The sequence below is a fragment of the Zalophus californianus genome, chromosome 3, assembly GCF_009762305.2.
Source record: "Zalophus californianus isolate mZalCal1 chromosome 3, mZalCal1.pri.v2, whole genome shotgun sequence".
NCBI lineage: Eukaryota > Metazoa > Chordata > Mammalia > Carnivora > Otariidae > Zalophus > Zalophus californianus.
This window is the reverse complement of record NC_045597.1, coordinates 157283825-157299590: the sequence shown is the minus strand read 5'-3', so window position 1 is coordinate 157299590 and position 15766 is coordinate 157283825. Positions and strand designations below refer to the sequence as shown.

Below are 15766 nucleotides of genomic sequence, written 5' to 3'. Positions count from 1 at the left end.
GTTGATTTCTAGTTTCATAGTGTTGTGGTCAGAAAAGATACATGGTATGACTTTAGTGTTTTTGAATTTGTTGAGACTTGTTTTGTGGCCTAATATGTGATCTATTCTGGAAAATATTCCATATGAACTTGAAAAGAATGTGTATTCTGCTGTCTTAGGATGGAATGTTCTGAATATATCTGTTAGATCCGTCTACTCCAATGTGTCATTCAGAGCCACTGTTTCCTTGATGATTTTCTGTCAGATGATCCATCCATTAATGTGAGTGGGGTGGTAATGTCCCCTACTATTATTGCATTATTGTCAATTTCTTCCTTTATGTTTGTTATTAGTTGCTTTATATATATGGGCGTTCCCATGTTGGGTGCATAAAATATTTATAGTTGTTACATATTCCTGTTGGATTATTCCCTTTATGATTATATAGTTTCTTTCTTTGTCTCTTGTTACAGTCTGTTTTAAAGTCTATTTTGTCTGATATAAGTATTGCTACCTTGGCTTTCTTTTCACTTACACTTGCATGATAAATGCCTTTCTATACCTTTACTTTCAATCTGCATGCATCTTTAAGTCTGAAATGAGTCTTGTAGGCAGCATTTAGATGGATCTTGCTTTTTTATCCATTCTGTCATCGCACGTCTTTTGATTGGAACATTTAGTCCATTTACATTCAAAGTAGTTATTTTTTAAAAAGATTTTATTTATTTGAGAGAGAGAGAGAGAGCATGAGCAGGGGGAGAGGGAGAAGCAGATTCCTCACTGAGCAGGAAGCCTAATGTGGGGCTGGATCCCAAAACTCTGGGATCATGACCTGAGCCAAAGGCAGACACTTAACAGACTGATCCACCCAGGTGCCCCTCAAAGTAGTTATTGATAAGTATGTACTTATTGCTATTTTGTTGCTTGTTTATGGTTGTTTTTGTAGTTCTTCTCTGTTCCTTTCTTCTCTTGCTTTTTTCTTTCATGGTTTACTGGATTTCTGTAGTGATATACTTGGATTCCTTTCTCTTTATTTTTTGCATATCTAGTGCTAGTTTTTAATTTGTGGTTACCAGTATCAGTGTATATTAAGTTGCTGATTGCTTAAGTTTGAACCCATTCTTTACTCCTCTTCCCACTCCCATGTTTTAGATATATGGTATCATACCTGACATCCTTTTATTTTGTGAATCCCTTGACTCGTTTTTATAATATAGCTAATTTTACTGCTTTTGTACTTCCTACTTTTCTTCTACTTAAGATCTTTCCTTTCCATTCAAAAAGTCCCTTTAGGGGTGCCTGGGTGGCTCGGTCGGTTAAGCATCTGACTTTTAATTTAGGCTTGGGTTGTGACCTCAGGGTGGTGGGATTGAGCCCCGAGTCAGGCTCAGTGCTAAGTGTCGAGCCTGCTTGGGATTCTCTCTCCCTCTCCCTTTGCCCCTCCATGCTGCTTGTGCACACACATGCGTGCTCTCTCTTGCTTTCTCTCTTAAAAAAAAAAAAAAAGGAAAAAGAAAAAAGTCCCCTTTAATATTTCTTGGAGGGCTAGTTTAGTGGTGATTAATTCCTTTAACTTTTGTTTGTCTGGGAAACTTTTTATCTCTCCTTATATTCTGAATGACGGCCTTGCTGGATAGAGTGTTTTTGGTTGCTGGGTTTTTTTTCTTTCAGCACCTTGAATATATCATGCCACTCCCTTCTGGCCTGCAAAGTGTCTACTGAAAACTCCACTGATAGCCTAATGGGGCTTCCCTTTTATGTAACTGCTTTTTTTTTCTCTGGTTGCTTTTAAAATTCTCTTTATCACTTCTTTTCACCATTTTAATTGCTATGTATCTTGCTGTGGACCTCCTTGGGTAGATTTTTGTTGGAGGATCTTTGTGACTCCTGGATCTGGATTTCTCTTTCCTTCCCCAGATTCAGAAAGTTTTCAGATATTATATCTTCAAATAAATTTTCTGCCTCCTTTCCTGTCTCTTCTTCTGGGATCCCTATAATGTGAATGCTATCCTATCATGCTTGATGGTGTCACTGAATTCCCTACGTCTTTTTTCATTTTTTTATTATTACTTTTTCTCTCTTTGTTCGGTTTGATTGCTTTCCATTACTCTGTCCTCCAAGTTACTGACCATTCTTCTGCTTCCTGTAGTCTACTATTTATTTCATCTAGGAAATGTTTAATTTCATTTATTGAGTTCATCTCTGATTGGTTCTTTTTTATGTTTTCTCTTTGTTGAGGGTCTCACTGAGGTTCTCCACTCTTTTCTCAAGTCTAGTAAGTATCTTTATGACCATTACTTTAATTTCTCTATCAAGTATATTACTTATCTCCATTTGTTTTAGCCCTCTTGCTGTGATTTTGTCCTGTTCTTTCATTTGAGACATATTCCTCCGTCTCCTCATTTTTGTCTAACTCCCTGTGTGTGTTTCTATGTGTTAGGAAAGTCCACTACATCTCCTGCTCTTGAAAATAGTGGCCTTATGAAGAAGAGGTCCAGTAGTGCCCTGTAGTGCAAAGTCCCCTCTTTACCAGAACCTGGCGCTTTGGGGTATCTCCTATGTGTGTTGTGTGCACCCCACTGTTGTGGTTGGGCTGCTTTTGCCTTCAGTCCAGTCATCTCTCTTTGCCTGTTGTGGGCATGGTTTGGTCCCTGTGTTGGTAGTGGGCCAGCTGGGGCTGCCTTGGCAGGTTTGAGTTGAGTCAGACCAAGCATTTGCCAGAGATACAGTAGCACCAAACCGCAGGGCACTTCCCCTGTGTTGTCTCCTGAGAGGCTTTTGTCGGTGAGCGGGGCCTGCAGTCAGACCTGATGTCTGCTCCCAGCCCATGCTGGAGCCGCAGTCAGACTGATATGTGTAGTTATCCTCCCCTCTCCCCAGGAAGGAGTCACGTTGGTGTAATACTGGCTCCTGCCAGGGCTGCTTGTGCACTGCCAGGCTTGTAGCACCTCTTGGGGTGGGCTCCGGGTAAGGACATATTGAAGGGGGCAGGTCTGGAGAAGAGCACTAGGACTGGGGCAAGTCAGGTGGAAAATGTTGGCCCAGAGTTGGTCAGTGTGTCTAGGCTAGGGGACAAGGGAGGGAAATGACACCTGCCAACTCTTTTTTTCTTCGAATGGTCTTCTAAAAATGCCTGCCCCTCCAGTGCATGCTCTGAGATTAGTAAATAAATCTTCCCTTGTATCCCAGGCATTTTTCAAACTGCTGCTTCTGTGCTGCATCTCTGCTGGGCTATTTGTTGTGCTGTCTCTTTAAAGGCAGGACTCCGTTTGCTGGTACCCTCCTGGCTCTCCCAGAGCTGAGCTCACTGATTTTTAAAGTTCCAGGTGTTAAGCCCCACTGATGGTAAGAACTCAAGAAATTAGGCCCCTCTGAGGTTCAAAGCCAAATGTTATGGGGATTCATCTTCCCTGTGTGGGTTCCTGTGCCCGGGTGCTTGGTGTAATTTTCTGTTTCTCTCCCTTCTCTGTACCCCTATTGTTCCTCTCTCCCTCAAGCAGTCCCACAGGTCTGTTTAGCTCCCAACCACATTTCTGCCCTTCCTACGCAATTTGATGTGGCCTCTTCTCAATTCATAGCTGTGGCGAGTCTGTTCTGCCAATCTTTGGATCATTTTCTGCGTTATTTACACTGATGTGGGTGTTAACTAGTTGTATTGGGATGAGGTGAGCCTCAGAACTTCCTACTCCACCATTTTCCCCAGAAGTCCCTGTCCCACTTCTAATTTATTTAACCCATCTCTGTTGCTGTCTCTTTTTCTATTTTTTTCATATAAACAGTGTTTTGATAAACTGCTGTTCACGGAGTCACTAATAGCCTTGTGTTGCCAAGCCCAGTCGTCAATTCTCAGGGCTCATTTTACTTGACCTATCAGGACTTCTGACATCGTTACTCATCTCATTGAAACTTTTTCTTTACTTGGTTTCCAGACCTCACACTTCCTGGTGTTCCTTCTAGTTCATCTGCTCAATCTATCTCCCTCCTGACTCCCCCTCATCTTTCCAACTCTCTCCTCATCTCTCATCTCCGTTTACTTTACTCTCTTGCTCATCTCATCCAATCTTATGGCTTTAAATACCTGAACTCCACACCCATGTGCCCAACAGCTGCTTGGTTAGCATGCACTTTTGGATGCTTTACAAACATCTCAAACTTACCATTTCCAAAACCAAACTTTCATTCTTTCCCACTATGTATATTCCGCCTTTGGTCTTTTCCATCTCAGTTCATGGAACTGCCATCCTGCCATTTGCATAGGACAAAATCCTGGGAGTCATCCTTGACTTCTCTCTTTCTCTTATGTTCATGTTCAACCAATCCATCAAGAAATCCTGTTGATTCTACCTCCAAAAATATCTACAATCCAACTACTTCTCTCCATCCCTACTGCTCTCCACGGCTTTAAGCCACTGTTATTTCTCTCTTGGACTATTGCCCCAGTTTCTCTCTGTGCCCTCCCTAGAGTCTAAAAGTTAGAACATGTCATCCCTCTGCTCAAAACACATCAGTGACATTCCATCTCAGGATGAAAAGTCAAAATTCTTATGACAACCCAGAAGGCTCTTGTTGACACTCCCACCCCCACTGCCACCATCTCTCTTTCCTTTCCTGTCATTCTCGTCCTTGCTCACTCTGCCCCAGCATCCTGGATGTTCTTAAGCATACCTATTCCAGAGGGACTTGGCAGTTGCTGGCCCCTCTGCTTGGAATGCTCCTTCCGCAGATGTCCACAAGGCTCTCTCATCACCCTCCAGAATTTTCTCAGCCAGTAAGACCTTCCCTGATCACCTAGTTAAGTTCCAAACTGATCTCCCTTCCAGCCCTCTGAACCTTCCTCCCCTGTTTTCTAATTAACTACATAACTTCTTTCTTGCCTACCCTATCCCCCCCAAGAAAATTGGTATTTTAATATATTATTTATTATTGAATCTTCAGTGTCTAGGCACATGGGTAATCATCCATCAAGTATTCATTGAAGAATTTTCTTTATACATGCATCATTGTGCACTTGTCTCATTATTTATTGGGAATTAATTCTTAGGGTCAGAGGTATGCACAAATTGCCCAGAAAGGTTTTAACAATTTGTTCCCACCAAGAGTCCATGAGAATGTCTTTTTCCTGATACCTTCACCAGCATCATACCCTGGTCACACTATCCTTTCTGTTCCTTCAGCTCACCATGTTCATCCCCCCTTGATGCATTTGTACTCCCTTCTCCACAACTTCCTCCTCCAGAATACTCTCCTGACACACTTTTACTTGGTGTAATTCTTATTATTTAGGTCTTACTTTAGTTGTCACTTCCTTGAAGAGGACTTCCCTAATCATCAGCTGTTAAGTAACTTCCCAGTCATCCCCTATCACATCACCTTATTTTATTTTCATTATAGCATATGTCATCAGCAGATATTTTCTTATTTCTGTATTTATTTGTTTGTCTCTGATTTCCCTCCCTAGAATGTAAGCTCCATGAGAACAGGAGATTTATATGTCTCTTCCAACACTACCCCCAGTAAATGTGTGTTTGATGATGGGATAAACACTAGGTATTATAATTTTTCATTATTACAATCTGCTGGGTGAAAAGTGGATTAAGCATGAATTATTTTCCTGGATTGGTGAGGCTGAGCATCTTTCAAGTATGAAAGCCTTTTTTTATTAGCAAATGCTGAGATGATCCAAAAGTTGAAAGATTCATTTAGAGTACCTGTTTTAGATATGCTGTGTTCGATTTCTTATTTGTTTCAGATATGCCGCACCACATTTCTTATATTGCTAAGTTGCGTTATTTTTTATATTTCCGAAGCCTCTTTTGCATTGACGTCAACATTAGTATCCTTAGAGGAGGATTCCTTCTGCAAATTTTACTCACGTACAAATGTTTTCTTTTTGTCTTCACAGCTTTTAGAAAGAACCAACAATGGTTTTGAAGACTCAGACTCCGGTGCTACCAAGAGTCCACTCCACTTAGCTGTAAGTGAGGTGCCTTGGGTGGTTTCCTCTGTTACAAAAAGTACCTAAGTGTTCCTAGAACTAGGCTGCTCTTAAAATGAAAGCATAGTAACACAATAATAACTAATAATGAAAGCAGTACATGGGGAAGGGCACAGGCTGCAGAAAGACTGACTCAAATTCCAATCCCAACTTCACCCACTGGTGACGTCAGACTCATTACTTACCCCGTCTGGGCCTCAGTTTCCCAACTGTAAAATGAGGGCAAAAGAAAGATAATTTTCTTAAAGCCTTTACCACAGTGTACATAATAAATGATGATTATACATTTTAACAATCTTTAAAAGTATTACTACCTAGTAGTTAAATTTAAAAAATTGAGGAAATTTGAAGAACACATTTTGGCTTTAAAGATTTGCCGTAGCCAACAATACACGAGTCTACAGCCTACCACAAAATCAACCAAATACCACAATTAAAAAGTTGTGAGCTATTTAAACACAAACTTGCGAGAGCAAGATGAGCACATGCATAATTGCAACTCTGCTTTTTCTGCCTGCGCTTGAAATCAGGGTCTCGGAGGAGGTGTGAGGCTCTGTTTCTTGTACTGGCTGAGATCTCAGAGTGGGGAGGAAAACTGATCCTGTCACCAGTAAGGCTTCCTCTCCACATCCTTAGTCGAAGGGAGATGCAACAGCTCAGAGTGAGGATCCCCAAACTCTCCATGGGGGTGACCGAGCCAACAAACTCACCCACCACTCTATCTCAGCTGGTGTCCTGCTAGGAGTTGGTAATCACCAGCTCTTCTCTAGGAGCCTCTGGGACTGACAGCCACACCCAGCCGTAGCGGCTCCCCTGTAGAAGGTGCTGCTGCAACGTGAGGCCTCAGTGCACGACCACAACAATGGTGTTTGGGTGTACCTGGAGGCTGAATGCTAAGAAGAGTGGAAAGGGGCTGGGTCTCTGAGTTGGGGGCCTGTTATGACATTCACTTAATAGCATCCAGTATAAGCACTTCTCAATGTCATTCTGATGAGAAATTGAGATGGAGATTTTGTATAACAGAGGAGAGTGTTTTGTTGATGGGCATATATATGTAGTCAGGCAAGGCGAGGGTATGACACCATCCCATAAGGACTGGGATGAACTGGTCACACCGCATGGAGCCCCTGCTTCATCGCCAGTCTCCCCACATAGTCACCAGCACATCTGTTGATCCCATTCACCACCATCTGCCACACCCACCAACATATCCACTACACACCCATTCACACACACACACACATTTTGAATCCAGTGAAATTAGGCTAAAATGTGCATCAGTCTTTGTTCTAGAGATGGACTTTGAGTGGGAAAAGTGGATGGATGGTGGGATATTTGCATGTATAAAACTTCATGCCACTTGGCTCTTAGTACAGGTTGCTCTTAAGGTTGCTCCCTAGAATCTCTGCCTAACCATCTGCTGCACCTAGGGAAGGTACCCCAAAGCTGAGGGTTCACATACAGTATTAGTTGCCTCGAAAGAGGACTGTTTGAGGTGATCTCAGTTAGAATCCTCATGCCCTTTGCAAGTGGGTTGGTTGCATTGCCACACCTGCTCATAATCTGAGAAGAGACTTTCTTAGCTTCCCCCAAATTCTGTCATCTTTCATTCCTTTTTTTCTTTTTCCAAAAATTATGGTTCAGTGCTTACTGTGTGCCAGTTGCTCTGCTAAGATCTGTGGGTTTCTGGTCATGTAAAGAAAGGGTAACATGTTATCACTGGCGAGAACTGGGCATTTGGCAGTCCTGCAGTTGGCAGGCGCCTGGGCAGTACACCCAGAGAGGAGGCCCCAGCCCCCAGTCTTCCCATTAACAACTCACCTAGACATGGTTTTCCCACCTGTAAATGAAAAGGAGTAAGTTAAGGACCCCCAAACCCTGTCTAATTTGTAAATTTATTTGTTTTTCGTATGGTCTTGGCCAAGTACCTACCCTGTTGTGTCTCAGTTTCCTCACCCGTGACATGAGGAGAATCGCAGTACCTCTGTCATGGGGCCATTGTGGGGATGGCATGAGCGAATGTGCATAAAGTGGTTAGAACAATGCCTGGCACACAGGTGCAATCAGCTAGCTTCATCCTCACTAATGCTAACGTGTCATTCTTTCCTTTGATGTATACTGTGAGTGTGCTAAGCATGTGTTCGGCAGCTGGAGAGGTTGCAGTAAACAGCACCCAGTCTCTGTCCTTGTAGAGTTTCCAGTGTAGGAGAGAAATAGGCAAGTAAATATATAACATGCCAGATGGTAGGAAGTGCTGCCCGTGCTACAAATGGGACCAGTAAGATGCACTGAGGTGGCAGATGAGGCTCTACTTTTTATAGCATAGAATCTCACATTTGAACAGAGACCTTAAGAGCTACCCATGTTGATATGTGACAGAAGACTGTTCTAGGCAAAAGTGCAGAGTCCCTGGGGGTAAAGGGCATGCTTGGCGTGGTCCCAGAACAGCAGAGTGGGGAAGGGAGAGTGGTAGGGGATGGAGTGGGACATGTCCTGGAGGGGGCGGGGACTCAGGGAAGGGCCTCCTACTCCGTTGTAAGAACTCCAGCTTTTACTCTGAGCAAATTAGAAAACCATTTGGAGGAATTTGAAGAAACAGATGATATGATAGGACTTTTGTCCGAAAAGGATCACTTGAGCTTCTGTGTTGAGTTTATTTTGTAAGGGAACAAAAACAGAAGCAAGATAACCAGGAAGTGATGATGATGAGGAGGAGGAGGACAAGGGCGACGATGACTTTGACCAGGGTGATAGCAGTGGGTGAATTTTAAAACTATGTTATTCTTGCCCTCTAAATGCTAACACCTTTAAAAAATTATTATTTGCTTTAAGAACCCTGCAAGTATGCCCACCACCCTCTCCAGGGGCCTCTGTGGCAATTAACTTGATAAAAACCCAAGGCACATTATTTCTTCCATGGTTGCATTCTCGCGATGAAATAGAACCAGATGTCCCCAAACCTTGACTGCCACAAGAAACCTGACCTGCCTTGAGTTACTATTTCCTGGCTGAATGCTTCAAGTCTCCAGGGTTATCAACCCAGTGAATTTCATAAACATTTCATCCACTTGAAAAAATTAAATCAAGAAACAAGGCTATGCAAATGAAAGGCTCCAGCTGTCAAGATTTCCAGACGCACCCATTGTTTCGTGGATTCTGTTGAGATCCCAGATTCTTGTTCCTCATTGCCCTCAGTTCCTATCTAAAAAGGTCAAAGAAATTAATTGTGTTTAAGACATATTTAAATTACCTAACGATATATTTTTTAATAAAGATTTTTCAGAAAGCAAATTTAAAATATTTGATTGCTACCTCTGTGAAGGTTTGAACTGGGCTGTCTATTGAAAGCCAAACCATTCCATGCTTTTGAACCAGCATATTTGTTCTTTTCTGTGATTCCCTCCTCTTTTAGTTATTTCAGAAATTATTGGTGAAACTACCTATTAGCTAGTTTAGGATGGAAATAGAGGAATAGGGCAATTTTCATCATGTACTGCTGTCATGAGAAAGGTCTCCTTTCCTGCCTACTTGAGCCTCCTTCAAAGAGTTTAAAGCTTTATTGATACATTTTTATATATGCCAAGAACCGTATACCTGCCTAAGACAGAATCTTGCATTTAACCCTAAAATAGAATTCTATATCACATGTTCCTTTGTTTCCAGGTTAAGCTCTAAAGTGTGGCAATAAGTGAGAGTTCTTGTCTAATCAAAGTTACTTTCATTATTCCCCTTAAATTGCCCTTAAAGTTGAGTGTACATAGTTTATATCTTCGATTCTGTGGCGTAATGTTTTTGCATGCTAAAATTCAAGCTAGACTGGGGGAGAAATGAAAGGAATTCTATGGATAAATCTGGCCTTTCAACCATTCTGTCTTTAAGATGATTTAAAGTGCCTGATAGAGAAGAAAATATGGGTTGGAATTCTGAAGATTTCCTAATTACCAGCAGGGTCACTCCATCTTTTTTTTTTTTTTTAAACATGGTTTGCATCCTTTATATTTTTTTTATTTTTTAAAGATTTTATTTATTTGACAGAGAGAGACACAGCAAGAGAGGGAACACAAGCAGGGGGAGTGGGAGAGGGAGAAGCAGGCTTCCCGCTGAGCAGGGAGCCCGATGCGGGGCTTGATCCCAGGACCCTGGGACCATGACCTGAGCTGAAGGCAGACGCTTAATGACTGAGCCACCCAGGCGCCCCCACTCCATCTTTTTTTTAAATTATTATTAAGCCTCTAAATTTAACACAGGCTGATGGATTTATTTTTTGTGGTGAGGATTAAAGAAGAAAGTGTGGGGATAAGTTTTAACACCTAGCTTAAGTGCCTTGCAATGTGACTCCACTGTTCTGAACAGAGCTGATTCCTTCACACTGGCTTCCTTCCTACGTGCATTTCTCTTTCCCCTGTGTCTTCTCTTTATTAAATCTAAATATGTTAGCCATCATGTTTTGTAGATACACATGCAATTTATAAGTAGCTGATTCTGTTTTCCTAGGCTAAGTCATACAGATGGAAATTAAAATGTTTACTATCTTTGTCATAATAGTTAACTGGCACTGAGGGAACCAGCATTTGCAGATGACATCTAGATGCTGCTGTTATCTATGGGGATGTAGTGTTCCATGATTCATTGTTTGCATATAACACCCAGTGCTCATTGCAACACATGCCCTCCTTAATACCCATCACCAGGTTAACCCATCCCCGCATCTCCATCCCCTCTAAAACCCTCAGTTTGTTTCCCAGAGTCCATAGTCTCTCATGGTTCATCTCCCCCTCTGACTACCCCCCCTTCATTTTTCCCTTCCTTCCAATGTCCTCCATGCTCTTCCTTACATTCCACAAATAAGTGAAACCATATGATAATTGCCTTTCTCTGCTTGACTTATTTCACTTAGCATAATCCCCTCCAGTTCCATCCAAGTTGATGTAAAAGTTGGGTATTCATCCTTTCTGATGGCTGAGTCATATTCGATTGTATATATGGACCACATCTTCTTTATCCATTCATCTGTTGAAGGGCATCTCGGCTCCTTCCACAGTTTGGCTATTGTGGACATTGCTGCTGTGAACATTGGGGTGCATATGCCCCTTCTTTTCACTACATCTGTATCTTTGGGGTAAATACCCAGGAGTGCAATTGCAGGGTCATAGGGTAGCTCTATTTTTAACTTTTTGAGGAACCTCCACACTGTTTTCCAGAGTGGCTGTACCAACTTAACATTCCCACCAACAGTGTAAGAGGGTTCCCCTTTCTGCACAACCTTTCCAACCTCTCCTTGTCAATTTTTGCCATTCTAACCAGTGTAAGGTGGTATCTCAATGTGGTTTTGATTTGAATTTCCCTGATGGCTAATGATGTTGAACATTTTTTCATGTGTCTGTTAGCCATTTGTATGTCTTCTTTGGAGAAGTGTCTGGTCGTGTCTTCTGCCCATTTTTTTGCTACCATTACACTTTAAAATGAGAAGAAGTATTATACAAAGTCAGTTTTCAAATAAGTCACAGATAAGCCCAGAGTAAAGTGAGATAGGCTGATTTACACCCTGATGTAGACACTGCTAGTACCACAGCTTTTTAGCAGAGGATACATCCTCCCAAGTTGGCCTAAAATCCCCTATCGTCAGTTGATAATGGCTGAAACTGGGTGCTGGGTATATAGGAATTCATTACACTCTCCTCTTCTCTTTGTACAAGTTTGAAATTTCGTATAATCAAGTGATCTTTGACAAATTAATTAATGGTGCTTGTTTTGTTTTGTCATCAGTAAAAAGAATGTTTGCATCGATAAATAGCTGCTACTTAAAAATATATTTCTAAATATATTTATACATACATATATATGTATATATTTCTCCTACTAATACTAATAAATGATAATAACAGCCATTACATTAAGTCATTTATTCACCAAATAATCGTTGAGTGTCTACTATGCCCTGGGCATGATTTAGGGTACAGCAGTGAGCAATACACATGAAGTGCCTTCAACCACAGATAATAAACAAACCAACAGATAAGTAACAGATATTAAGTGGTAATAAGTGCTATAAAGATAACATAAAGCAGGGTAAGTGGGTTGGAGAGTGTCTGGTAGTATGCTGAGGTGGAGGGTAGAGGGCTGTTTTTGTTTGTTTGTTTGTTTGTTTTAAAAGATTTTATTTATTTATTCATGAGAGACAGAGGGAGAGAGAGAGGGAGAGAGAGAGAGAGAAGCAGAGGGAGAAGCAGGCTCCCAAGGAGCAGGGAGCCCGATGCGGGACTCGATCCCAGGATCCTGGGATCATGACCTGAGCCTAAGGCAGACGCTTAACCATCCGAGCCACCCAGGTGCCCCAGGGCTGTTTTTTGCCTCTGAAAAGCCTCCAGATAAGGTGATATTTGAAGCCGAAGTGCCAGGAGAGCCACGTGGCCCTCAGGGGAAAGAGCTTTTCAGACAGGAAATAGGAAGTACAGAGGCAGCGGCAGCTGGCTGGCTCAGTCAGAGGAGCATGCGACTCTTGATCTTGGGGTCGTGAGTTCGAGCTCCACACTGGGTGTAGAGCTTACTAAAAAAACAAACTTTGAAAAAGAAAAAGAGAGAGAGAAAAGGTGCAATAGCAAAGAAAGAAAGGAAAAGAAAAGAAAAGATGCAATAGCCCAGAGGAGGAAATGTATCTATTTAACCATGGGGTAGGAGGAGGGGTTAGTGTGGTTGAACAGAGTGAGTGAGGAGGCATGCTGATGGAGGCCTAATCCTAAGGGCCTGAATGGTTTGGGATTTTATTATCAAGGAAGGAAGAAGCCATTGACTAGTTTTCATCCAGGACTGGTATGTCCAACTTGCGTTTTAAGAGAGCTCATCTGGAGGCCGTGTGAGTAATAGATCGCAGTGGGGCGACGATGGAAAGGAAGGCCCTTGCCATAATCCTGGCGAAAGAGGATGGTGCTATAGCGAGAACTGGGTCAATTCTGGACATATTTTAAAGAAAGAGTAGAGATGATGGCGTGTTGAGGGCTGCTGCTGGCCACACTGCACCTGTGTGTGAATTAGACCAGGGATGGGGGGGTGGATGTTCTCCTGCCGGGGGCCGGAGAACCTGATGACACTTCTGTGTGGTTAGCAAAAGGGGTCCCTTGCTCTCAGCAGACACATCCCTGTACAGGGCATGGCACGGCTAGGATGGGGAGCCAGAGGCTATTTTCAACACCCACTTGCCCTAGCCCTAGTGTTCCAGAGCCCTTGTATAGGACTACAGCCCTGGGCTTAAGAGGGAAGATAAAGAGGACTCCAGAGTTTTGGGCCTGAGCAACTAGAGGTATAGCCTTACCACCTACTGAGATGGAAGAGGCTGCAGCTGGAGCAAGTTTGAGGAAGGAAATTAAGAATTTGGTTTGGGACATGTTAAAGCTTGAGATGCATATATTCAAGTGGAAATATCAATAGGCAGTTAAATATACAAGTCTGGAAGTAAAAGGAGAAGTTAGAAATGGGATATAAATTTGAGATTCATCAGCATGTGGATTATTATACTGCATATTATAGGTAATATATATGTTTACTATATAATATATAATCATAATCATTCACAAAATAATGTAAAGAGAAAGTATTAAAACAATTCCTATCAGTACTCTTAAATTCTATGGATCCTTTTATATTTAGTTTTTGGTATTATTGTTTTTAACATATACTTTGGAAAAAATTCAAAGGATTTTTAGAAAGTAATAAGTCCATATATTCATTACTTTATCTTCCATTTCTCGAGGTAGCCACCATTAACAGTTTCTTTTGTATTCTAAAATTTTCTATGAACATAGAAATATACATAGATATAGATAGGTATATATCTAGATATATTTGCTTTTTATATAAATGAGGTCATGCTATACATACTGTCTGCAGCTTAGTTTTTCAAAAAGTTTTTGATAGATTTTGTCAAATCACTCTTCACAAATGTCACACCATACTCCCAGCACAACAGAGCATAGATTGCTTTTTTCACCATGTCTTTTTTTTTTTTAAGATTTTATTTATTTATTTGAGAGAGAGAGCATGAGCAAGGAGTTGGGGGAGGCAGAGGGAGAAGCAGACTCTCTGCTGAGCAGGGAGACCAAGGGGGCTCGATCCCAGGACCCTGAGATCATGACCTGAGCCCAAGGCAGATGCTTAACCGACTGAGCCACCCAGGCGCCCCTGCTTTTTTTCACCATGTCTTAACTAGTACTGGGACATGACCAAACTTATTCATTGTCAATCTGGTAGTTGAAAAATAGTACCTTAAAAATTTACATATTTCCTCCATATGTTCATTGGCCTTTCATATTTATTTTTCTGTAAGCTGTCTTTTCATGCCCTTTGTACATTTTCCTAAGTTTTAAAATGGTTTGTAAGAGCTTTTTGTGTATGAGAGATATTGATCTTTTGTCTGTGCTAAGCTTCTCTTCAAATACGTTGTGCCTCGAGTAATCGCTGCGGTGGGAAAGCAGAAAGTGCAGCTGACATAAGAGGGGGACCCTGGCTGCTGAGGACACCGGGGGCAGGTCCTCTCTGTGTCTCCTTCTTTACTTCCTTCTCCTTCCTCAGTTCCACCCCCCATCCTTGACCCTCTTCTCTCTTTTATTTCCAATGTCCTTTGCCTTGTGTGTGCATACACATTTTTTTACCTTATAGACTTAACGAAAATTATCTCTCAGTCTTTCGATTTTCTGTCTTAGTAGTGGGAAGCCTCTTAACCTAACATAGCATGAGACCTCATAATAGACCTGAACTTGGTGTGGTACACAGAATATATTTCCATAATTGTGTCTGTGTTTAATGATAATCAATGGGAGAAGTAAAGAAGAAGGGAGGAGGCATCCACTGTGTACAAGATATTATGGAAAGCCTGTGTGGATTTATCTCTTTTTATCTTCCCTGGGAGGCAGCTTTTTTATTGCTCTCATTTTATAGATGAGAAAACAAACTCTAAGTGAAATTAAGAAACTTGCCTGGGGTCCCATGCTTAGAAATTAAAATGTTGGACTGTAACAGATCTGTATGCTTCTGATGAATTACCAAGTCCACATTGTTTTTAGTGATTTTTTTCCCTCTAGGTTTAACAGAAAAGTCTCCCCCAAAATATTCTGATTGTGTCAGTATGTTTAGGAGTGAACTGATAGAAGATTATATTAATTCATTCAGCTGCTAATCTGTATTAGATTATTAGATTGATAGATGTAAGAATATATTTAGTACCTTTGGAGCAAATTATTTGACAAACAAGAAAGAACATGAAGAAATTCATACGTAGCTGTGAGGCTTGTGTATTCTAATTTTTCAGTCTGACTCTCCGGTTTGTCTGTTTCAGTAATTATCCCCAGCATTTTTCTGATGTGCTCTTTGGAGTGGTCCCCAACTGTGACCTGGGAGGCTCAGCCCCTCATGTGGGTTGTTGTGGGGTTTGAGGTGAGCGAGCATTTGAGTGGTTGGTTTCTTCTTTGCAGGCCTACAATGGGCACCATCAGGCCTTGGAAGTCCTTCTGCAGTCGCTGGTGGACCTGGACATCAGGGATGAGAAAGGTCGCACCGCTCTGGACCTGGCTGCCTTTAAGGGACACACAGAATGTGTGGAAGCACTTATCAATCAGGGCGCATCCATCTTTGTGAAAGACAATGTCACCAAAAGAACCCCACTTCATGCCTCCGGTGGGTCTTGTCAAGAGTCTGGTTGCAAGTCTAGGAAAAAGGATGACAGCATTTTCTTTCACCCAGCTTTTCAAGTATCAATTTTCTTTCTATATCAACTATGCCTACACTCTTCCAAAATGCTTT

General features: G+C 41.7%; 1 protein-coding gene across 10 annotated transcripts in view; it reads left to right on the top strand.

Moving 5' to 3' along the window:
* Positions 1–15766, top strand: part of ANKRD44 (ankyrin repeat domain 44) — a 321576-nt gene that overhangs the window by 276074 nt on the left and 29736 nt on the right. For all 10 annotated transcript variants that reach the window (XM_027588508.2, XM_027588506.2, XM_027588511.2 and 7 more), the window contains 2 exons: positions 5882–5953; positions 15439–15640. In XM_027588508.2, the coding sequence (XP_027444309.1) occupies positions 5882–5953; positions 15439–15640 (274 nt within the window). The remainder of the gene's footprint in view (positions 1–5881; positions 5954–15438; positions 15641–15766) is intronic.